This window comes from Pseudorca crassidens, chromosome 10, assembly GCF_039906515.1.
Source record: "Pseudorca crassidens isolate mPseCra1 chromosome 10, mPseCra1.hap1, whole genome shotgun sequence".
NCBI lineage: Eukaryota > Metazoa > Chordata > Mammalia > Artiodactyla > Delphinidae > Pseudorca > Pseudorca crassidens.
In genome coordinates, this window is record NC_090305.1 from 67393135 (window position 1) to 67418909 (window position 25775).

The 25775-nt window shown below is 37.9% G+C and overlaps 1 protein-coding gene across 4 annotated transcripts in view; it reads right to left on the bottom strand.

Moving 5' to 3' along the window:
• Positions 1-25775, bottom strand: part of SMARCC1 (SWI/SNF related, matrix associated, actin dependent regulator of chromatin subfamily c member 1) — a 179948-nt gene that overhangs the window by 84348 nt on the left and 69825 nt on the right. For all 4 annotated transcript variants that reach the window (XM_067754182.1, XM_067754181.1, XM_067754184.1 and 1 more), the window contains exons 11-18: positions 23518-23642; positions 19585-19644; positions 11502-11539; positions 8620-8741; positions 5401-5472; positions 2863-2976; positions 2134-2287; positions 995-1108 (exon numbers count right to left, since the gene is read on the bottom strand). In XM_067754182.1, coding sequence (XP_067610283.1) covers positions 995-1108; positions 2134-2287; positions 2863-2976; positions 5401-5472; positions 8620-8741; positions 11502-11539; positions 19585-19644; positions 23518-23642 — 799 coding nt within the window. The remainder of the gene's footprint in view (positions 1-994; positions 1109-2133; positions 2288-2862; positions 2977-5400; positions 5473-8619; positions 8742-11501; positions 11540-19584; positions 19645-23517; positions 23643-25775) is intronic.

Sequence of the window (25775 nt, forward strand, 5' to 3'; positions counted from 1 at the left end):
CAATGCAGGGGACACGGGTTTGAGCCCTGGTCCGGGAAGATCCCACATGCCGCAGAGCAACTAAGTCCGTGTGCCACAACTACTGAGCCTCTGCTCTAGAGCCGCGAGCCACAACTACTGAGCCCATGTGCCACAACTACTGAAGCCCATGTGCCTACAGCCCGTGCTCCGCAACAAGAGAAGCTACCACAATGAGAAGCCCATGCACCGCAGCAAAAAGTAGCCCCCGCTCACGTCAACTAGAGAAAGCCTGCCCGCAGCAATGAAGACCCAACGCACCCAAAAATAAATTTAAAAAAAAAAAAAAAAAAAAAAAGAGGTTAAGCACCATTTGCCTGAGTATGGTTTTCTCTATATCCAAACTTGGATATGTTCAGTCTCTCTTATTCTGTGAGTTGATAACTTTTCATTAGTTATGGAAAATTTTTAGGCCTTACATCTTCAAGTATTGCTTCTGTACCATTCTTTCTCTTCTCATAGGTCTCTAATGATAAATATTAATTCTTTTGACTGTATCTCATGTGTCTCTGTACTCTTTTCTCTTTGTCCTGTCCCCCCAACTTCAACCAATTTCTTTTCCTCTTGCTGTTTCAGTTTCAATGTATCTATTAACCTGAGTTCACTAATCCTGTCTTCTGCTGTGTCCAGCCTGCTGTTAAACCTAGCCAATGGGTTAATTTCAGTATATTTTCAATTGTTCAACAGGTATTTGATTCTTTTTATATATTCCCATTCTCTGTTGAAATTCTCCATTTTCCCCCTCATTTTAACACATTAATCATAGTTATTTTTAAATACCTATCTTCTAACCATACTAAGAAAAGGTAAGATACGTGACTTTTATAAAATGTCATCAGATTTAAGTAGAAAGCACCTCCTTACCTTACAGAAAGTAAAACAAGTTTCTTACGGAAAATGATGCTTCTTAGAAGGAAGAAGGACAAAGAGCACATGCTAGCTTGTAGTCCATATGTCCCTATAGAAAAATCCTTACCTTTGCTAAGGTTTTCTTGGAGTAAACGTCAGTACGAAGACCAAAGTTCTGCAAATCAATTGGTTTTTCCTTGTTCTTCTCAGGAAAATTTAACATCTGCTGAGCAGCAGGAACCTATGAGTCAAATAAATGATAAATGGCTGTATTAACCTCTACAAAGTAAACGGGACAGAGGCTTTTAACGATGTTTAATATCGGCACTTAAACCACTAGAGATTCTACAAAAAAATAAATACCTACACCTTACACTACACTTCTAACAAAAATTCAACATGTAAGAAACATTTTTTTTTTTTTTGCCTAAGTCACAGAGAATATAGACAAGTCTTCTTTAATATTTCATAGTGGAGGGCAATTTATAGGTTAGATTCGTGTTATTCCAACTGAATGGTATACATAATCCGATTGACATAATAATCTTTTCAAGGGACTTCCCTGGTGGCGCACTGGTTAAGAATCCACCTGCCAATGCAGAGGACACGGGTTAGAGCCCTGGTCTGGGAAGATCTCACATGCCGCGGAGCAACTAAGCCCGTGCATCACAACTACTGAGCCTGTGCTCTAGAGCCCGTTAGCCACAACTACTGAAGCCTGCGTGCCTAGAGCCTGTGCTGCGCAACAAGGGAAGCCAACGCACCGCAACAGAGTAGCCCCTGCTCACTGCAACTAGAGAAAGCCAGAGCACAGCAAAAAAGATCCAACGTGGCCAAAAATAAATAAATTAAATAAATTTAAAAAAATTATATAGAAGAGATTAAAAGAGAAAAAAAGAACGTGTGCATAGATGTCCACTTTCCAAATGTTAGGAAGGGGAAGTTCTAAACAATTTAACACATCTATACAGTCTGCTTCTTTATTAGTGTCTTCGATGGCAGAAGTGATAAAGGAGCCATGAGTTATGAAAGCAAATCTCTAAGAGGATAAAGCATAGACTCTTGGCATTAATGGGAGAGCATTATCTTAAACAACTAAATATTCTTATGGACTCAAACATTTACAACATACAAAAACAAACAAACATAACCTATCAGCTAAGAAACAGCACTATTATATGACTATAATAGTAATTCCTGAATATAAATGCAAGAAGTGGTTGTCTATTACCACCCAGACCTGAAAAAAAGGCTGCACTAATTTACCTGAGGTGATCGAAGATGTAGAGGTACAAGCCCAGAGGGGGTATCAGCTAATACATTGAAATGAGGAGTCGGAGGAGGTCCCATTGCCATGGGTCGACTTTCTGGATCCACTTGGTAATTAACAAGCCCCCACTGCTCTAAAAAGGCATGAACCCTGAAGAATAAAGCTCTTAAAGTTAAAATCTAGAGAATGTACCTCATCATCTTCATAAGCATCATTACATTTCATTAAAAAACAAACGAAAAAAAACCCTAAGTAAACGTGTTCTCTTGTAGGCTATGAACCATCACAAAGTAACTGACAATTTTGGTTTGAGGGACAATTTCTACAAACTCAAAATAATGTTGAACATAGCACCCCCAAACCTAGTATAAAGCCTAATCATTTCAATCACAGAAACGAGGGAACAAATGCTCATGTAGGTCCATGGTGAAAGAGCTCACACATAAACCAAACTCACAGGAGGAGACCTACATTTTGTTTTTTTCTTTACACAGATTTAGGGCACAGAGCTTATCCATTCCCCATCCTAACCCACTCTCCAACTACGGTCAGTTTATGATTAGACCATACAATAAAAGATGTAAAATGTAAAAATTAAAAAAACAAAAAGATGCTTTAGGTATTTTATTAACCAAGAAAACATCCAGTTTAGTCAACCTAACATTAGCAATGTATCAGTAACCACCTGCAGTGAAATATCTGAGAAAAAGTCAAGACATCCTTACCTCATCACAGCACATACATCTCCAGTCAAGTTCCTCCGACAAGCAGTGCTGGTTAAATATTCCTGGGGATTTAGGCGGTATGTGTCGATCATAAAATTTCGATATGCCAAGTATCTAAAAAGTAATGGCAAAATTCATAAGGTGAACACACATCCTTTCAAAAACAGTAACTCATAGAGCCAAACAGTTCCATATTCCTCAACCAAATACAACAAAAAGTTAAGACAACAGTCCAATAAACAATAGTGATAATGTACTGAGTATTTACAGTCATAAGTGTAACTCAGAGTAAGAATTCCTAAAATGCAAAACAACTGTCTACTAACATATAATAAGCACAATAGAGTAATCTGATGAAGATAGTGTGAAGTAAAGTAAGTACAACCTTGGTCACAGAGGTCAATCAATAATCCTTAGTTGCCTGCAAAATTTGCAAGTAACACTTGGTTACACAGGCTGTCTCCCTAACTACACTACTATATACCTAGCATTTACTGTGTGTCAGCCATAGGTCTAAGCACTTTCTGTGTAGTAATGCATTTAATCCTCACAATCTCTGTATAAGGTAGGATCTATTATTATTCTATTTATAGATGAGGGTTAAAGAATTTGTTCTATGGGACTTCCCGGTCGGTCAAGTGGTTAAGACTCTGTACTTCCAACACAAGCGGCGCAGGTTTGATCCCTGGTCAGGGAGCTAAGATCCCACATGCCATGAGGCACAGTGGCCAAGAAAATTACAAACAAAATGCACACACACACACTCACACACAACTAGAACAGGGAGCTAAGATCCCACATCTCGTGAGGCACAGTGGCCAAGAAAATTACAAACAGAACACACACACACACACACACACACACACACACACACACACACAAAACTAGAATTTGTCCCAGACCACAAGGCTGGTTAAGTGGTGGAGCTAGAATTCGGCTAAGTGTGGTGGCTCTGGCTCTGACAATGGTTATACTTCCTGACTTTTTTTTTATCAGTTTTTTAGAGATCCCAGCTATGCGACAAGTAGAACCTATGAAGCCAAACTCAGAGGTAAGACAAGCCATATAAAAAAGGAGAGAAAAACTGAGATTCTGAGTCATAGCAGATTCCACATCCACAGTGTACCCAAGCATTTCTGCCATAAAATACTTAAAACAAGTGTGTAAAGAAGGTAGAGACCTAGCAAAACTTCTTACCACAAAAGTAAAGCAAAAGAATAGCAGCTTGAAGTTAGCTACATCAGAGTAAAAAAGGTATACTATTCAAAGAGTCTGGTATAAGCACAGCTGGATAAACAAAGATTGAAAGGCGAATTTACGTTTAAATGGGCTAAGTTGTGCTTTTAAATAGCAGACTGCCAAGAACTGTAAGTATTTATAAATACTGGCAATTTGCAATTCGGTGGCAATAGGCAAATTAGCCAGAAGAATATACCATGTCTAAATAGGTGAAAAAACCTGACTGGGCTTCTTATGCCAAATCTTTGATTTTGGTTTTAAATGACTCCTTACAGCTTTGTTATGAAAAGCTGAAATTTGCTGTTGACACCTAAACGTAGAATCTCAAACTATCATGGATAATTTACCACGAGAAAATATTTATTATTTGATTTTCTGTATTACACCCATGTGCTTTGTGTGTAAAAGCATCCTTCCCTAAACAATCTAAACAAGAGACATCTATTTGCACAGTCACATGTGTATAACAGACAACAGATTAACACTATGAAGATAAGACACGGAAAGGTAATTATAGTGTGATAGATACGGATTTATTTTAGGGGGCAAGGATTTCTGGAAGTCTATAATTAAGGGTCACCAGGCAAAGATAAAAATACTTCCTAATGAACTTCTTCCTTCTAATAAAAGTTTTTCTGCTTCCAATGCAAAGCACAACAATGCTTTATGTAATTAAGATCAATTTATATGTAGCTATTATCATCATACTTGGCATTCTCTTATTTATTTATTTTAAATTTTTTTGGCCGCAGCCCATGGCATGTGGGATCTTAGTTCCCCGAGTAGGGATCAAACCCGTGCCCTCTGCATAGAAGCACAGAGTCTTAACCACTGGACTGCCATGGAAGCCCTTGGCATTCTTTTAACTAGAAGTCATTCATAAGGAAAATAAGATAAAGGTTCACTTTCTCCTAGATTACATATAATACATATAATCAATAACAAACAGGTACTCACAAGGTGAGTTAGGGAGAAAACTGGACTCGGTTTAGTGAGTATCTGTTACTGAATTCAATCTTTAGCTGCAAAAGCTGATGTGTATGTATCAACAGTTCAAGATTGAGGAAGAAAAAATTTGAAACAATTTCCTTTGAAGCAAGGAGTACTGTGTAGCTGAGATATGAACACTGTTCTGAACAGAGTAAGATATTTGTAAACTTTCAGACAATAGCAAAGATTAACTCAGAAGGGGTGCTTTAAGAACCCCCTGCCAAACACATCCAAATATTAATTTTTCTTAATACTGGTCCCACTAAAATATGTAACAGCATCAGGATTACATCTTTACATTTCACTCACATCTCCGGAGTCTTGGATTTGTTTTTTCCATTGAAAAACTCAGGAAGAGCACGCCGTTCAATCACATGAATACTGAAGGGGAAAAAGACAATTAGGAATCCTCTTAGAAAAATAAAATCCTGAAATTTGAGCTAAGCTTGTTTAACTTTCAAAGTGAAACTGATAAAACCAAAAACTGAGCCCTACTTGCAAAATTTAACTGGCTTACACAAGTTCCTATGTATTAACAGTATGTAATAATAAAATTAAAGTATATAATATATATTTATAAACTTATATATAATATATACAGCTAAAGAAAGCTTTCCCTTTCTCACCCCCAATACTTACTGTAGTTTTTCTATTCCCATAACCAAACTCTATAAACATAAACACTGAAGAAAAACAACAACAAAAAACACACTGAAGGCTTCAGATTTTATGTTCTTGTCATAATACACTGTAACTAGATGATGAGCCACAAATTAGGAAAAGTTCTTTGGAAATTGGATGACAAAAATCACAGTACTTGGCATGGCAACAAATTGGTGAAATGAATGATCGACCAAAAGACAACGAAATTGACTGTAATCGGTTTCTCAGGCTCAACATTAATGCACTTTTTCATCCAGCCCTCAGAAACTTTGTGGTGAACTGAATTTTTTAAAATAGTTCAGTGATTTACTGCTTTTAAAAAAGATCACAGAACTAATTTTTAACATTCAGATAAAAAGCACTGATAATTTTATAAAATGTTACAGGTGATAAGCACTATAGAGACCATGTGAAATGATCAGGCCTAAAACACTCTACAAATGAAACCAACTGTACATTTAGCACAAAGATTTTGACATTAATGCTAATCAGTATTTTTCCTGATGACACATTTTAGTTTCTCAGTGCCTTTTCAGATATGCAACATGTACAGAGATTACATGGGAAAGAGCAAATCAATAGTCTGTGAATACAAATAAAAGCATTCACTCTTTCATTATTCGGTTAACATTTAAATTGTTTGAATTGGATACTACCAAATACTATAAATAAAATGAATCACCTGGAAACTTACAGGAAGATGATTTCTAAGATGAATTTATGTTCCATAGATACATGTATAATGAATTTCCAAGTTTTATTATAAGGAGAATAACTGTAAGCAATTAATAAACTGGTCCTAATATACCTCTCATTGTTATGTTACAGGTTAGGAAGAGGCCACAAAGACAATTTCACCAAGAACAAAACACACAAGAATGTTTAATCACAACCACTTTCTTTTTCAAAAATCTATGTTTGAAGTACTGGCAGCTGATTCCTTAGGTTCTGAGAATGAGTCAAGTAGTAGAAGGAGTGGGATATTCGGAATCAGAAAACCTGAGTTCTTCCAATTAGCAACTCTGCAACTTTGCACCACTTCAACTGAGGCTGTAGTTATCTATAAAATAGGGATATAACTAATACCTCTACTGTCCATCTAACAGCACACTTCGTGACATGCAAAGATCACCATGCAAATGGAAGTGTTTCTGTAAACTATAAAAACCTAAAACACTATGTACTGTTATGACATTCCCCTTTTTTGAGGGGAAAATGCTAGTTTCTCAAGCCATTCTGAATCTTACTCTGTAACTACAAATAACAATAATGAAACTTCCAAATTTCAAAGTAATTTAACATAATAATCAATGTAATGAAGACTGACCTTCAAAGAAAAGCAATATACTTATTCTGTTTCAGCTTCTACTTATTCAAAACAATGAGGAACAGCATTCAGAGTTAGTTTTAAAAAGTATGCTGGGGGCTTCCCTGCTGGCGCAGTGGTTGAGAGTCCGCCTGCCAATGCAGGGGACATGAGTTCGTGCCTTGGTCTGGGAAGATCCCACATGCCGCGGAGCGGCTGGGCCCATGAGCCACGGCAGCTGAGCCTGCGCGTCCGGAGTGCTCCGCAACGGGAGAGGCCACAACAGTGAGAGGCCCGCGTACCGCAAAAAAAAAAAAAGTATGCTGAAAAGTCTCAATAGTAGAGGCCATACCTTGTGGTTTTAGACAAAAGTAAGCTATGACTCAAATGGACCATCCACCCTATTCTTTTAAGTTGGTTTTAAAAGATATATGTGTGTGTGTGTGTGTGTATATATATATATATATATATATATATATATATGCACAGGACCACGAGATTGTAAGGGCAGCATCACTAGACTAAATATATAGCCTTCCAATCAAAGTACCTTAAAGAAACTAACATCTATTTGGAGTTCTGGTTCATACATTTAAAAATAAAAAACTGTCCAACAAAAATCAGCCTGACGTGAAAGAGTTACATTTCATAAGTAATCAATTAGTAAGATAGGTACATCTCCATTTATTTCCAGCCATGTTCCAAGGGTGCCACGGTGGCTGTGATAAATGACAGGGAGGGTGCTGAAGAGGTTGTTTTCCTGAACTCTTTTACATGCCAGGGTTTATACAAGAAAGGGCTCCTGTTTCCGATTAACATGAAGCCATTATTGGGTACTAAGATGAATTTTTCTTTAAAAATTTCCATAATGTTTAAAAATCATATAATGAACATCAATATTTTATAATTATTAAATACTCAAGCATTTGCCTGTCTGAACTAAAACTGACTCCAAATGAGTCAGGTTCAAGTTTACAAAATTTTATAATCCTAAATTACAACATAATAGTTTCTATCCCCAAGTAAAACAACCAAAAGAACACAGTCCAAAGTTAAAATAAAATAACTTTCCATTCCCCTTCATCCAATGTGACAGTGATTACTGATGAGGGGACCTGGGCAGAAGAGCACAATTTTTAAAATAAATTTATTTATTTATTTTTGGCTGTGTTGGGTCTTCGTTGCAGCACGCAGGCTTTCTCTAGTTGTGGCGAGCGGGGGCTACTCTTCATTGCGGTGCGCGGGCTTCTCAATGAGGTGGCTTCTCTTGTTGCGGAGCACAGGCTCTAAGCACGCGGGCTTCAGTAGTTGCAATGCGTGGGCTCAGTAGTTGTGGCTCGTGGGCTCTAGAGCACAGGCTCAGTAGTTGTGGCGCACGGGCTTAGCTGCTCCACGGCATGTGGGATCTTCCCAGACCAGGGCTCGAACCCATGTCCCCAGCATTGGCAGGCGGATTCTTAACCACTGCGCCACTAGGGAAGTCCTGAGCACAATATAATTTCAAGGAAAGTTTTCCCACTCCTAATTACCATGTTCACAGATGTAAGCAACCTACTCACCAGTTATAATCAAACCACGATGCATAGCTAGGAATAATAATGTGATTGGTCTGCTCTGTCACATTATCCTCACCAGGGTCAACTGACCGACTCTGATCACCTTTGCCAGGATCTTCATCTTCCTGTAGAAAAGAAGCCAAAGTTCAGAGAAAGAGAACTACAGAGAGATATGGAATAGCTTTCAAATTTCTAATAGCAGGTTACAGAAAATGCAGCTAGCTGATCCAATTTCAAGGACCAGGAAAACAAATTTCAAGTAAAAATAGCCTTTCACAGTTTTTAAGGTACCTTCACAAGATGTCCAGATGAGATAGCATATTTTTTTCCTCCTTTTTACAGATGAGGGAATCAACTCATAGAAAGCCCAAAACTTTTTCCACAATAGCCTGCTCCTTATTTGTCTAGTTTTACCTAATCCTCGAATCACAAATCTAAATTACTAGTTCTCAATTTATAAGGAGGTAACACAAGGACACTGAGACATAATGATAAGGTTTCCCCAATCCCAAAGATTGAGTACTAAGTATCTGCCAACAGCGATATGTGCAATATCTCACTTATTCCTCACAGTAACAGCAGGTACTGTTTATTATCTCTTTTGTGGATGAGAAAATGATGCACAGAGCTAACAAGACATAAACAGGATAAAACTCCAGAAAGTGCAGCTAGAGGGCCTACACTCTTAACCACTCTTACTGCTGAAAATTAGTTCTGACTTTTATCACATTTATGTAGGTTTTGCAAATGATTCCACCTAAAAACCTGGTTTTGCTAATACAATAATTTCAAAAAGCACTGCTTTAGGTCAAAACACAAGAACATTTTTTATGCTACCAGTAAACAGTAATAATTACTTTTTTTTTTTTTGGCTGCATGTGGGATATTAGTTCCCCGACCGAGGCCCACAGCAGTGAAAGCACGGAGTCCGAACCACTGGACCACCAGGGAATTCCCCCAGTAATAATTACTTTCAAATAATATTATCTAACATACGCTTTATATTCAAGGGGATCCAAGTGTCCCATAAATGTCCTTTACAGATTTTTCTCCTCAATACAGAACCTGATCAAGGAGTCCATATTATATATGATATTCATGCCTCCTTAGTCTCCTTTAACCCCTGCCTCCTTTTTGGGGGAGATTTTATGACATTAAAATTCTTGAAGAATCCAGACCAGACAGCTTGTAGAGCATCTACCAATCTCTATCACAATGATTCTTCATAATTAACTTCAGATTAAACATTTTCACAAAGAATACTACAGGAAATAAGCTTATTAACATTTAGATATTTTCAAATTGTGTAGACTTCTATCTATCAATCTTTTATCTGTGGTGTTTTTACTGTTTTTAATCATATAAAATTCTTTTCTGTTAAGAAACCAGTCAAATTTTGCATCATATTCTTTTACAAAGGTTCCATAGTTTAATTTCTACCTTTAACTTAAATCAACCTAAATTTCCTGTGTTATATTACTTTAGGTGAGGATCTAGCTACTGCTAGAAACTTAAGACAGTAGTTTCCTTAAGATCAATGAATATCAAAAAAAAAATTTTAATGTATGAAATCATCAAGGAAACGCTGGTTGTTACTTAAATGATGTTGAAACAAATATGTTAATATTGATGACAAAGGTAAGGAATTTTATTTCCCAAACCAGGGAAGCTAGCAAAATCTATGCTCATCGTTAATTTGTTTTTGTGGCATAGGTTCTACAAATTCAATGTGATTCAATTCAGAAAATTTTCTTTATTCAGGAAAACTAGGGAGAGGCTGGTATTGAAATGAATAAAGGCTGACAGTCTACAGTTTAATCATCTCAGTGAGGAAAGAAGCAGGATGATATCATGGGACTGGTGTTAGAGTAACCACCTCTAACCATCTTAGGCTTAAGTTACATAACAGACTTGTCTATAGTTTCAAAAGTACTCCCACCCTTGGCATAAAAAAAAGTGGGGGGGTAATTCTTTGGTTTTCTATTTTGGTCTCCTTTATTGCCACCCAATACTTTCTACTCTAAAAGATGATGTCTTTTTACAAATGTAATATTCATAAATGTTTATGAGTAGCTCTTTGAATAAAGAAGTTTGATTTTAAAGAAAAAGATCATAAGAACAGTTCAGCTAAAGAGCCATCTGTAGTAGAGTTTCTTGAAATACTTTTCCTTGAAATCCTGTCATGAATATTTTCATTTCATGACTGTGTACAAAACAACAAGTGTCACTATGGGGGAAGTTCTCTGACTCACTGAAAAAGAAAAAAAAAGAACTAACCATTTTCGGCATTAAGGAAGTTATTTCAAGGAGATTAAGGATTAGTTACACATCTTAACACAGTTAGAGATGACAACCTGTATAAACAAGGTGCCATTTATTTAAAAAGAGAAATAAAACCTTGCCTAAAATCCAACACCATCCTACAGCCTAATTATTGACATGTCTCCACAGCAAAATTGATGAAACAGGAAGTAGCTGACTTTAAGGCTCAAAAAAGGTGAAGGGTATGATCAAAGGCTACATCAGTTGTGGACTGGGGCTGCACTAATAGAAATAGGAGTGGGAAAATCAAAGCAAGGCACGGTCCCTGCTCACCTGGAATATTGTGCAGCTCTGATTATTAATTTGCAACCAGGAGAGAAATGGAACCAGAAACTATAGCATATGAGGAGTACTACCTGGGAAAATGGCAAATTCCTCTTGATAAAATTTGGGGGGTGGGTCAAGAAAGACAGACTATTTTGGGCGTGTGTTAAAAAGAAATTAAATATCAAAAGGACCTCAAAACAGAATATTTCTAAGGAAACTTCCAAATCAGTGTTTCTACTGCTCGATACACAGGACCCCTACAGTTACTGTTGCACCAGGCCTAACTAAATCATTACCTTTCCTCCTGTTGTGACTGTTTCTTCATCCTGCTCATCTGCAAAATCAAAACACGTAATTCATTTAACAGGTAAATGTTCTCTCGATTACCTGGAAACCTTAAGATTTAAGGAACTGATACTCGCCAGAGAAAAGGAAAGAAACAGAGCATTATTAAAGCTAATTTACCTTGAATAATTCAGTAAATTAGAATTGTACACAGAAGCATAGAGGTGAGTAAAAATTCAAAGCACAAATCATTAAAATTCTCCAACAACAGGGAACTTAAAATTAAATACTACTTGGGCTACAATCTTAGTCATGATCTTACTTAATAATAGGTAAGGAACTTGGTTTGGGCTCTTGCCTCCAGAGGTTTAGTGAAACAAAGTAATGACATTTCGGATCCCAGAGGAAATGAGTAAAGAATGAGGAGTAGAGAAGGAGGTGATAATCAATCCCTACAGACAAAGTCCTGGCAAGAGTGTTAATACCTTCTGAGGATAGGGGACTACAGGACCTAAATGCTAGTGTTGCAAAAGAACAAAGGCAAATCCATGTATAATCTAAACTAAGCAGCTGATTTCCACAGTGAAAAGTAAAAGTGCCATGGTGGAAAAGGTAAGAGGTTACCGCACAAATAATTACATGATTAAGTTTCTATAACATTTTATTTTTTATATAATTATTATGACCCTTGGCAGTGACTAAAGCACTGTAAAGTTTAAAGAGAACACAAGGAAGCCATTTTTTTTCATTATTCCTTCAAACAAATATTTCCAAGAATCTGCTATTTGAAAAGCATTAAATAAACAAACGGCTTAGACAGGGGTCAGGATCTATAGCCTACAAGCTAAATCAGGCCCACTGCCTGTTTTTGTATGGAATCTGGGAAATTGACTCTCAGTGTGTTCCTAGTCAATAGTTAACTGAAAAGAAGGGTGGTTCGCTGTGCCTAGACTGTGCACAACGCAGCTTATGATAAACTTCTGCAGCCTGAAATTCTGGTATGTGTTAGGCAGAGGGTACCCTACATTGCCAGTAAAAACACTGATCTTAGACTCTCAAACAAGCTTCCCTAGATGGAAACACTGCATGTGTGTTGCTGTGGGAACAGTGCACTCTGTGTGATCCCTCACGTAAGGGAGAGAGAATAAGGAAGCCTGCACCCAGACTCTGCCTGTGTTATTTCCCCTTATGATCTGTTTATGCTTCCTATGTTGCTGTGATATATGTCAGCCGTGAGTACAACTATATGCTGAGTTCTATCAGTCCTTCTAGAGAATCTCCAAACCTGGGGATGGTCTTGGGGATTCCTATCATACCTGCAAGTGAAGAATGATTTTTTTTATTTTTACATGGTTAAAGAGAAAATCAATAGAAGAATAAATATATCATGACATATCAAAAATTAACTGAAATTCAAATTTTGGTGTCTATAAATAAAAGTTTTATTGGAATAAGCCATGATCATTTGTTTATATATTATGAATGGCTGTATCTGCATTACAATGGCAAAGCTGACTAGTTGTAACTTAGACCTTATAGCCCAAAATGCCAAAAATATTTACTATCTGGTCCTTTTTAGAAAAGTTTGCCAACCCCTACTTTAGAGGATATAAGAAGATGAGTAGTATTTTAACAGGTTATAAAGAACCAGCCTTCAAACACTTAACTGAATTTTATGCACCAGCCACCGTCCAAGTGCTAAGGACACGGGCTTCCCTGGTGGCCCAGTGGTTAAGCATCTGCCTGCCAATGCAGGAGACATGGGTTTGAGCCCTGGTCCGGGAAGATCCCACATGTCGCGGAGCAACTAAGCCCGTGCGTCACAACTACTGAGCCTGCGCTCTACAGCCTGTGAGCCACAACTTTTGAGCCCGTGTACCACGACTACTGAAGCCCATGCACCTATATAGCCCATGCTCCGCAACAAGAGAAGCCACAGCAATAAGCCCACACACCACAACAAAGTGTAGCCCCTGCTCGCTGCAACTAGAGAAAAGCCCACATGCAGCAACAAAGACCCAGTGCAGCCAAAAATAAATAAAATAAAATAAACAAATAAATAAATTTATTTTTTAAAAAAATGCTAAAGACACAATGATGAACAAGAAAAAGTCCCTGTCTTTATGGAGTTTATATTCCAGTTAAGAGTGGCAGGAGATGGAAGACAAAATAAACAAACAGTAAGATATCAAATGTTGAAAACTGCTATACACAGAGGGAGGAACACTCCCGAGCTCATTCTATGAGGCCACCATCACCCTGATACCAAAACCAGACAAGGATGTCACAAAGAAAGAAAACTACAGGCCAATATCTCTGATGAACACAGATGCAAGAATCCTCAACAAAATACTGGCAAACAGAATCCAACAGCACATTAGAAGGATCATACACCATGATTAGGTGGGGTTTATCCCAGGAATGCAAGGATTCTTCAATATACACAAATCAATCAACGTGATACACCATATTAACAAATTGAAGGAGAAAAACCACATGATCATCTCAATAGATGCAGAGAAAGCTTTCAACAAAATTCAACACCCATTTATGATAAAAACCCTCCAGAAAGTAGGCATAGAGGGAACTTATCTCAACATAATAAAGGCCATGTGTGACAAACCCACAGCCAACAACGTCCTCAATGGTGAAAAACTGAAACCACTTCCACTAAGATCAGGAACAAGACAAGGTTGCTCACTCTCACCACTATTATTCAACATAGTTTTGGAGGTTTTAGCCACAGCAATCAGAGAAGAAAAAGAAGTAAAAGGAATCCAAATTGGAAAAGAAGAAGTGAAGCTGTCACTGTTTACAGATGACATGATACTATACATAGAGAATCCTGGAGATGCTACCAGAAGACTACTGGAGCTGATTGGTGAATTTGGTAAAGTAGCAGGATGCAGAATTGATGCACAAAAGTCTCTTGCATTCCTATACACTAATAATGGGGAATCTGAAGGTGATATTGAGAAAACACTCCCATTTACTATTGCAACAAAAAGAATGAAATATCTGGGAGTAAGCCTACCTTGGGAGACGAAGGACCTGTATGCAGAAAATTATGGAACATTGATGAGAGAAACTGGAGATGATGCAGGTAGATGGAGAGGTATGCCATGTTCTTGGATTGGAAGAATCAACATTGTGAGGGTGAATACACTGCCCAGGGCAATCTATAGATTCGGTGCAGTCCCTATCAAACTACCACTGGCACTTTTCACAGATCTCATGGTTTGTATGGAGGCACGGGAGACCCCAAATAGCCAAAGCAATCTTGAGAAAGAAAGGCAGAGCTGGGGGAGTTGGGTTCCCTGACTTCAGACTGTGCTGCAGAGCTACAGTGGTCAAGGCAGTGTGGTGGTGGCACAAAAACAGAGGTGTAGATCGGTGGAGCAGGATGGAGGGCCCAGAGGTAAAGCCACGCACATATGGCCACCTTATCTTTGATAAAGGAGGTGGGAGTGTACAGTGGAGAAAAGACAGCCTCTTCAGTGAGTGGTGCTGGGAAAACTGGACAGCTTCACATGGAGGAATGAAATTGGAACACTCCCTAACACCATACACAAAAATAAACTCAGAATGGATTGAAGACCTAAATGTAAGGCCAGACACTGTTAAACACTTAAAGGAAGGCATAGGCGGAACACTCCGTGACATGGATCACAGCAGGATCCTTTTTGACCCACCTCCTAGAGAGATGGAAATAAAAACAAAAATAAACAAATGGGACCTAATGAAGCTTAGAAGCTTTTGCACAGCAAAGGAAACCATAGACAGGACAAAAAGACAACCCTCAGAACGGGAGAAAATATTTGCAAATGAAGCAACTGACAAAGGATTAATCTCTGAAATTTAAAAGCAGCTCATGCAGCTCAATATCAAAAAGGCAAACAACCCAATCCAAAAATGGGCAGAAGACCTGGGTAGACATTTCTCCAAAGAAGATACGCAGATTGCCAACAAACACATGAAAGAATGCTCAACATCATTAATCATTAGAGAAATGCAAACCAAAACTACAATGAGATACCATCTCACACCTGTCAGAGTGGCTATCATCAAAAATTCTACAAACAATGAATGCTAGAGAGGGTGTGGAGAAAAGGGAACCCTCTTGCACTGTTGGTGGGAATGTAAACTGATGCAGCCACTACGCAGAACAGTATGGAGGTTCCTTAAAAAACTAAAAATAAAGCTACCATACGACCCAGCGGTCCCACTACTGGGCATATACCCTGAGAAAACCACGGTTTGAAGGGAGTCGTGTACCACAGTGTTCACTGCAGCTCTATTTACGGTAGCCAGGACATGGAGGCAACCTAGGTGTCCATCGATAGATGAATGGATGGAGGGGATGTAGCACATATATACAGTAGAGTACTGCTCGGCCATAAGAAGAAACAAAATCGAGTTGTTTGTGGTGAGATGGATGGGCCTGGAGTCTGTCATACAGAGTGAAGTAAGTCAGAGAGAGAAAAACAAATGGCGTGTGCTAACACATATGTATGAAATCTAAGAAAGGGAAAAACGGTGGTCATGAAGAGCCTGGGGGACGGGAATGGAGATGTAGATGTACTAGAGAGTGGACTTGGGGATATGGGGAGGGGGAGGGGTCAGCTTGGACGAGGTGGGAGAGTGGCGTGGACATATATACACTACCAAATGTAAAACAGATAGCTGGTGGGGGGCGGCCACATGGCACAGGAAGATCAGCTCGGTGCTTTGTGACCGCCTAGAGTGGTGGGATGGGGAGGGTGGGAGAGGCAAGAGGGAAGAGATATGGGGATGTGTGTGTATGTATAGCTGATTCACTTTGTCACAAGGCAGAAGCTAACACACCACTGTAAAGCAATTATACTCCAATAATGATGTTAAAAAAAGAAAACTGCTATACAGAGACTAAAAACAAAATAATACATTTTAGAGAGGAATTGGGTGGGTGGATCCTTCAGAGCAAATATAGAGGAAAATCCTCTCTGAGAAGGTGACATTTAAGCTGCAACCTGAGAGAAGGATAAAGCAAGCATTCCACAGAGAGGAAGAAGCCAAATCAAAGAACCTCAGGCACGGATGTACCCCATGACTTCACAAAACTGTGAGCATGAATAGAAGCTGAGAAAAATGAGCGGGACACAAGAGCAGAGTGCAATGATACAAAGCACTAGCACCACAGATAGACAGTCCTGGATCTGAATCTGTGCTCTCTCACTTAACAGCTGTACACTTAGGAACGTTACTGAACCCCTCCAGTCTCTATTTCCTAATCAATGAATCGGGGCTAACATGGTTTTATGGAGAAACGCAAACATATGTAGCATGACACCTGACAGGTACTCACGTTAACATAAAGATGGACCCTGTTCCTTGATTTGTAAATTAGAGACAAACATCCGCTAAAAGCAGACGTGAGGTTAAGTTACAGCACTACCAACATTGAGTCATCCAACTCTGCAGAGGGACTATTTTTTCCTTAGGAAGTGACTAACAAAGAATTCTGGGTAAGGCCGTCAAAAATGAACTTTTTGTCCTTTGGGTCTTAGTAAACCAAAGGATAATCAACTTCTCACTAAATGGGGGTAGTACAATATAATGATTGCACTCTCTCTGGTCAACTTATACTATTTCATTTTAGTTTAACAGATTTTCATCCCTGAAGGAGTTTGGTACCCAATGGAAATAGACTTCTGATAATACAAAAGTAGGAGGAGCACCCTTCACTCTGACTCCTAGATGGTAATACTCAATAAATGTTCTCTTCCTCCTTCTAGATGTGGGCCAATACACTCTCACCTCAGCCCCTGAATCTTGACCTTCCAGCGATTTCACAAAAGAAAGAAATGACTGGGTATACTTGGCTCAGTGGCATATAAGGCAAAATATAGATCAGTTAAGAAACAAACAACTCTGAAAAATAATTCTCAGTTGATGGATCAGGTCACCCTTGGCATGGTTCAGGTTATAGCCAATGCAGAAAGTCAGATGCTTAAATGATACATGGGAAGCCTGTTGGTCCCTGGATGAAAGGCCAGGACAAAGAGCCAAACTCTCCAGCTATGGTCAGCAGCATCCACAGCCACAGCACTCCTGATTGAGACCTCAATTTGTTCACAAATACAATGGGAAGATCTCCTATACCCAGCACTAAAACTTTTAATCCAGTTGGAACCCCATCCTTTTCCTATAATTGGCTTCAATTTGACTCCTCTGATAAAATCTATGACAAAAATATTCTAATAGTCACATCACTTTTAAAAAGACAATTGTCCACTCCCTTAAAACTACAGAATTATTCTTTTTCGGGATATAACTTTAAAAATATAAACTATCATTCTATTTAACAAATTGTCCCAGTGAAGAGTATTCAAGTCTTAACAATATTTTACCCTTTCACATTATTAAGAATATAAAACAAAAGACTGTTTATAGTTAGTTTTTGCTTTCTTGGCCTTTGATTCAGTGGATAAGTGATGGCTGTAGAATAGGTGACATAAACTTATGGAAAATGAAAATTACTACTAGTTACTAAAGATCCATATCCTATTAATAATGTTAAAAACAATTACGATAGAAGGATTTTGACAGTATCTCATTTTTTTGTTTATTTTGTTGACCTAACACCACCTTTATATAAACTGTCATCAAGACAATTTTCTGCTTTACTTTTAACTTAACCAAAAATAGAATCATCCACTGATGTACAATGACAGGCTTTATGCCAGAAAAAGCAAGATGTATTTAGTGAAATGAAGTAGAAAAACTCTCCCAAACACCCACTCATGTCTGCCATCAAGAATCACAGCAGTTTATTTGAAATACAGAATTCACTTGACTAGGACACAGTGAAATACAAGTCTCATTTTCCACATAAGGAGATCTTGAAAATCCCTATTAGGTCTAAAATCCCATCAATTCATAAATTTAATATATACTGAAAACACGAGGATCCCCTTTGATTTTTACAAATGAAGAAAGTAAATGAGATCATTATATATATAACTTTCAGGAACAAAGATGTTTAAAACTATCCTTACTTTTAAAAACTGGAACAAGTGACTACCCTCAAAGCACATCCAAGAATTAGACCTTACTTGTGAAAGTGTACTCCATAACTGGAAAATACAGTAAAAGGATGATGTGACTCTCATTTTATCCTGTTAAGGAAATTTTCTCTTTTTTAAAATATTTACTTATTTGGCTGCACCAGGTCTTAGTTGCGGCATGCGGGCTCTTAGCTGCAGCATGCGAACTCTTAGTTGTGGCACGCATGTGGGAACTAGTTCCCTGACCAGGAATCAAACCCAGGCCTCCTGCATTGGGAGCACAGAGGAGTCTTAACCACTGGACCATCAGGGAAGTCCCAAGGAAAGTTTCTGTTGGCTTACAAAGTATTAACAGTCAACAGATTCTTGTTCTGAAGACACAAAATCAATTTGCACATGTTGTGAAACAAATACTTCAGGCAGATTATTAAAAGTGCTCTAATTATAACTGTTTCTTTAAAACTCAGATATTCTGATTTAGATATAATATTACCACCTTTGCTAGTTTGCAGGAAAACTACGCTCTGAGAGAGGCAGATCAGTAAGAACGGAGAGAGTGGATCATAAGAAATTAAATTTCCTGGGCTTCCCTGGGGGCACAGTGGTTGAGAATCTGCCTGCCAATGCAGGGGACATGGGTTCGAGCTCTGGTCTGGGAAGATCCCACATGCCGCGGAGCAACTGGGCCCGTGAGCCACAACTACTGAGCCTGCGCGTCTGGAGCCTGTGCTCCGCAACAAGAGAGGCCGCGACAGTGAGAGGCCCGCGCACCGCGATGAAGAGTGGCCCCCACCTTCCACAACTAGAGAAAGCCCTCGCACAGAAACGAAGACCCAACACAGCCAAAAATAAATAAATTTATTTAAAAAAAAAAAAAGAAATTAAATTTCCTAATATGGTAGCAAACTAAATAACAATGGTACTAACATAGCCATAGATAATATCTGTGCTAGAAAGCATAGCAACTGAAATCTCTCAGTAAAGAAAGGATTATCAAGGGAGCTGACATATTCAAGAGACAAAACTGTATAGATTTTCTGATTTTTACCTAGATCTGCTACAGTTCCTCCTTTAACAGGTGTATTTTCACTATCTTTCTTTGGGTTTACTAGAAAGAAAAAAAAAAGAATTATGTTTTAGGGGGAAAGTTCAACTTGTTTTTAAGAAAACAGAATAGAAGATTAAAAAATACACGACTCTCACTGCATCTCCACCATCATTCAGTACTTACCCTTGTGTAAAACCTACTCACCTTCATGTAAAAACCGCAAGCCCAGCTGAGAAACATTAACACTTAATGTAACAGACAATATTCTGTAATTAATTAAACAAGCAGCCATCTTTTTCATCATAAAAGCAAACAATACAGAAATAACAATACAGAGAGAAAACTCTGAAAAGAACCTTTCAACCACTTTACCAAAAGTATTTTTTGTGTTTTTTTGTGCACTTGTGGATTCCCATTTCTGTGCCATTCATTAAGACAGACAAATTGAGGGAGAACCAATACCTTTTATACATATATGTAGAATTCAAAACTGTGCTTATTTCCTTAGTACTCTACTTTTGTACTTAGGTTTCTACTTTTGTAACAGTGCGCCTGTGTGACCTTTCCATGTATTTTTAGTTACGTCTCTTTCGTTTTTAATAGACACTCTGTGTCCATGAGTGGATCATGAGGTAACTAGCCCTATATCAATGGAAACTTTATTTTCAATTTTTCATTACTGTGTAATCAACATTCTTTTATATTTATGCATGCATGTAATTACTTAATATGGATTATGAAATTAAAACTGTTATTGTACAGTTTTTTAAATTTAATAGATATAGCCAAATTGTGTTAAGTGCCTTCATCAATTTATACTTCCATCAATAGCATCTGAGAGTACTCACTTCCTCAGAACAGTTGTACTTTGGGGATCATCTACTTTCTAAGTTTTGGAAATCACACGGATGAAAAGTTACTTTAATGATTTACATATCCTTGGTTATGTGAGATTAAGCATCTTTTCATACATTTATTGCTCCCAGGTTTTTTAATAAAATTACTAGTACATAATACTTTGTCCTTTATTCCATAAAGTTTAAGAATCTTTATACATATTTAGGGCTTTAATTCTTTGTTTTTTAAATGGGTAATGAATATTTTCTCTAAGACTAACACTTGTTTAAAGTACATTAGTATTTGGAAATTTACTTTTATAGTTTTGTTTTTATTTTATTTTTTTAAACTAATTATTTATTTTTTGGCTGTGTCGGGGGCCACACTGGGTCTTCGTTGCTGCGTGTGGGCTTTCTCTAGTTGCGGTGAGTGGGGGCTACTCTTCGTTGCAGTGTGCAGGCTTCTCATTGCGGTGGCTTCTCTTGTTGCGGAGCACAGCCTCTAGGCACGCAGGCTTCAGCCATTGTGGCATGCAGGCTCAGTAGTTGTGGCTCGCAGGCTCTAGAGTGCAGGCTCAGTAGTTGTGGCACGTGGGCTTAGCTGCTCCACGGCATGTGGGATCTTCCTGGACCAGGGCTTGAACCCGTGTCGCCTGCATTGGCAGGCGGATTCTTAACCACTGCATAACCAGGGAAGTCCCTACAGTTTTGTTCTTAAATTGAGCACTTTAATCCACCTGAAGTTTAAATTCTTATATACGATACAAAGAAAAATACTAAAATTTAGAGGACTTGTGGAACAGTCTGATCTTTTCCCATTTATTTGTGTTGCTAAATTCATAATAATTTAAATTTATTCACAAATATAGATCTACATTTGAATTTCCCATTCTATTTTTTCTTTTTTTGGCTGCGTTGGGTCTTTGTTGCAGCATGCAGGATCTTTCATTGAGGGTGCAAAGGCTCTTCGTTGCAGCACGAGGGCTTCTCTCTTAGTTGTGGCGTGCCGGCTCCAGGGTGCGTGGGCTCTGTAGTTGTGCTTGAGCTCCAGGACGCATGGGCTCTGTAGTTTGCAGCACTGGGGCTCTCTAGTTGAGGTGCACGGGCTCAGTTGCCCCACAGCACATGGGACCTTAGTTCCCCAACCAGGGATAGAACCCGTGTCCCCGCATTGGAAGGCGGATTCTTTACCACTGGACGACCAGAGAAGTCCCTGAACTGGCCATTCTATTCCACTGATGAATGCAGCCATTCTTGCGTCTAAACCATACTACATTAATTATTATAGCTTCCCAGTTTTAGATGGTTATCTCTTAGGACTATCACCACCTTCATAGTTTTTATTTAAAATTATTCTTTTGATTGCCTTTGTGAATGTTCTCTTCTATATGACCTTTAAAATATATTTGTGTGGTTTTTACTGCCCAATTTTGTATAACACAGTGATTTTTAGAAACTCATATAACATTATAGATGACTATATTTTTCATTTCTTAAAAATACAAATGACTACTTAAAAAAGAACAAAAAAGAAAAATGTAGGGATTACAACACACATCAAAGTAAAATACATGAAAACATTACAAGACAGGAGAGGGCATAGGTTAGATTATATTATGGTAAATTTCATACATTTTTATCTCAACTAGACAACAGTGATTCTAAATCGATTTGATAAATTAAGGATATATTATATACTGTAATCCCTAGAGCAACCACTAAGAAAAATATAGCTAAAAAGCAAATAGAGAACAAGAAAATCCATAGACAGGAAGTAGTATAGTGGTTGCCAACACATGGGGAAAGGGAATAATTTGGACTAACTCCTAATAAGTACAGGGTTTCTTTTCATAGGGATGAAAACATCTGGAATTAAGACAGTGGTGATGACTGCACAACATAGTGAGTTTACTAAAAACCACTGGAGTGATTAAAATACACTTTAAAACGGTGACTTTTATGCTCTGTGAAGTTTAAAACTATGCTATATATAGGGATTTCCCTGGCAGTCCAGTGGTTAAGACTGCTCTTCCAATGCAGGGGGCATGGGTTCGATCCCTGGTTGGGAAACTGGGATCCCACATGCCGCGCTGCATGGCCAAAAAAACCACAACAAAACAAAACCAGGCTATATATAAAAGAAACCATGTAAGTTCGAAAAGAAAAGAAAATAGCGAGGGGCTAGAATAGAACACTAAAAGCTAAAGAGGAAATGAGAGGGACAAATGGGAAAAAAACAGCATGATTGTAGACTTAAACCCAACCATATAGATAATTATGTTACATTTAAGTAGACTACATACTCCAATTAAAAACAGAAAATGTGTATATTGGGGGAAAGAACTAAGTCTCCACAAATTGATGTTTAAAAGCAATGCTTTACATAATTAGAGTGAAAGTAAAAGAATGCCAGAGAGGTACAAATTGAAAACATAAAATGTAAGAAAAAATTTATAGGACTGCTGAAGTCTTAAGTTCAGTGGGGACTAATAAAACATAGAAATTTAATGAAAAGGATGTGGTGAGATGAGGTTTTATTATTATCAGAGAACTTAGATTTCAAGAAAAGCACTAACATGGCACCTAGAGACATGATACAAGCCTCAATTCATCAGAAGAACAACGATGATCTAGATGTATATGCCCTTAAACAGCAGAGCTTCAAAGTACAAGAAAATACAGGAAGAAAAAAATTTAACAGGAATAAAGGGACAGACAAATCCACAATCACAGTTAAAAAGGTCTAACATCTGCCTCCCAATAACTGATTTAAATAGGTTGAATTGTGCATAGATACATACTCCATTTTTCCATACGTATATTGATTCTGTTGGGATTTTAAAACCATTAACTTTAAAGCATTACTAAATTTTGAGAACTTTTTGATCACAGTGTGTTTTCCCGATAAATAGCAAAAGTATACCAAAAGAAAGGAAAAGAGGGAATTTCACATACGTTAACCTTCAAGGGGTAATCTATTAATATTTGAAAGTTAAGAACTGGAGACACAGAGCAAGAAGTGAATCATCCCATGGCACCGCTGAGAATAATTAAATCACGTCTAACACTCTCACAGTCTAGGCAAAAGGATACAAACCATTTTTTGGAAGAACCACCTCCTCTATGTTGGGTACAGGTGTTGGGTCTTCCATGTCCTTGGTAAGATCTTCTTGCTCATCTTCCTCTTTCTGACTTCTCCGCTTCCCATAAAGACTAGCTTGGCTACAACATAAAAGATACAAAATCACAAACAAGACTGACGATAGCTAGTTACAGCAAACAATTTCAGAGGCTTTAACTACACTGTTAGAGAATCTATGTTCAGAATCACTTTAAAAGACAAACAGAAATCAAAAAAGTTAGATACATTCCCTAAATTACATCTAACCAGTCAAAAGGAAAAGAAAACTTTTAGGGCACAAGAAATGACCACAGAAATTCTGCAATACAAATTTGCAGACAGTACCCTAAAAGGTGCTTAGTGTAATAAAAAAACATCTGCTACAGAAATACAGCACATATTTTATCTCAGATCATAAAGAATCACTTACATAAGAAATTTTCTCAAAGATATATACAAATAACTGCTTTTTGGATTTCTTTGGTTTTCTGTATTTTCCTGGCTCTTTGTAACATCCAAACATCAGGAACTGCAAAGTAAAATCACTTAGGACAGTACTAACTTTTGTATTTTGTAAAAATTGTCATTGTTCTTTAACCACCTGAATTCAATCAAATCAACATTTATTTTTAAAACTAACATATGCCAGGGCTTCCCTGGTGGCGCAGTGGTTGAGAGTCCGCCTGCCAATGCAGGGGACACGGGTTTGTGCCCTGGTCCGGGAAGATTCCACATGCCGCAGAGCGGCTAGGCCCATGAGCCATGGCCACTGAGCCTGCGCATCCGGAGCCTGTGCTCCACAACGGGAGAGGCCACAACGGTGAGAGGCCCGCGTACCGCAAAAAACAAAAACAAAAACAAAAAAAAAACTAACACATGCCAGAAAGCATATTAAAGTTCAAACAAGAATGGAATGATTCCTTACCTTGAGGAATTACAGGGAATTCAGGACAGAAATCATTAACTACCTCATATAATGTGATGTGTACCAATACAAAGAAATGAATACAAGGACCACAAAAATACAACTCAGACAAAGAGAACTGTAACAATTTACTAAAAGGTTGGCAATGTTTCAGGATGATGAGTAAAAGCATAAAAGCTTAAGAAAAAAATTCCCCGTTTTGGGGTAGTAATCTAGAATACACCGACAAGGGAGGCAGAATGGAGAAAGAGCTTGCTGAGTCCTCACACTGCTGAGAGAACGCTCCAAGTTCTCTTTTTAGAGGGATAACATGTTGGCATAGGTTAGAATAAGGTATACAGAGTAAAAAAATTTGTTTAATAAAAATTACATGACAATTTTTTTTTAAGCCTATGAAACTAAAGGTGGCAAGGAGGTAAAATACTTCAAAATGAAGAAAAGATGCAGGGAAGATGAATAAAACAAATGTTAGGAAAACAGGTTTCAAGATGTTTTAGTTAAATAGACTATTCTAAGGGGAGACTTAAATGAGCAAAGTCCTGCTCATTAGAAGGCAGATGCATTCAATTAAAGGACGCGCATACATTTATTTTGGGAAACTAAATTTGGTGGGTATTATACTCAGAGTAGAGGCTAAATGCCACCACTGTGAGCATCCCAGACAACACATTTTGATTCTGTGACCACTCATGTCCTGGCAGCCCATCTTAGCCCATAAAGGGGAGAGTAGCACATCGATTTCAGGCCGGGAAACATTTGGAAAAGTTGTTATGATATTCTTTACAAGGATCTCAGGTAGCTCTGAAATCTCTGAACATCAACAATAAGTTTCAGAATGCAAGTTTAAGAGATAAGGTTACCCTCAATAATCCCCAAGAAAAACCTATTTTGTTCTTTTAATTTTTATGTCACAGTACATGTGACTCGATAAAATAACAAAAATCTTTCTTTAACTGTAACTGACTCATTAATATTATTTATAAAACTAAATAAGAGTTTCTTAACTTCCCTAAAAGCTTCTACGCATGGTTAAGAACGCTTAGGTAACCTTACCCTTCAAGAAATAACGTGATTCAAGGCATGTTCTGGGCAACAAAAGGCAAATTTGGCTAGAGAAGAATGTCACAAAAGGAAGCTGATGGAGAGAAGATGACTGCACTGTAAAGATCTACTTGACAACAGCCAGAAAGTCGACAAATTTACTACCACATGAAAAGAATAAATTTTGCAAACTGTCATTTTCTAAAACTAAACTATAATCTCTGAAAAAATGCTCAAAATATATTTTGAGGGACTTCCCTGGTGGCCC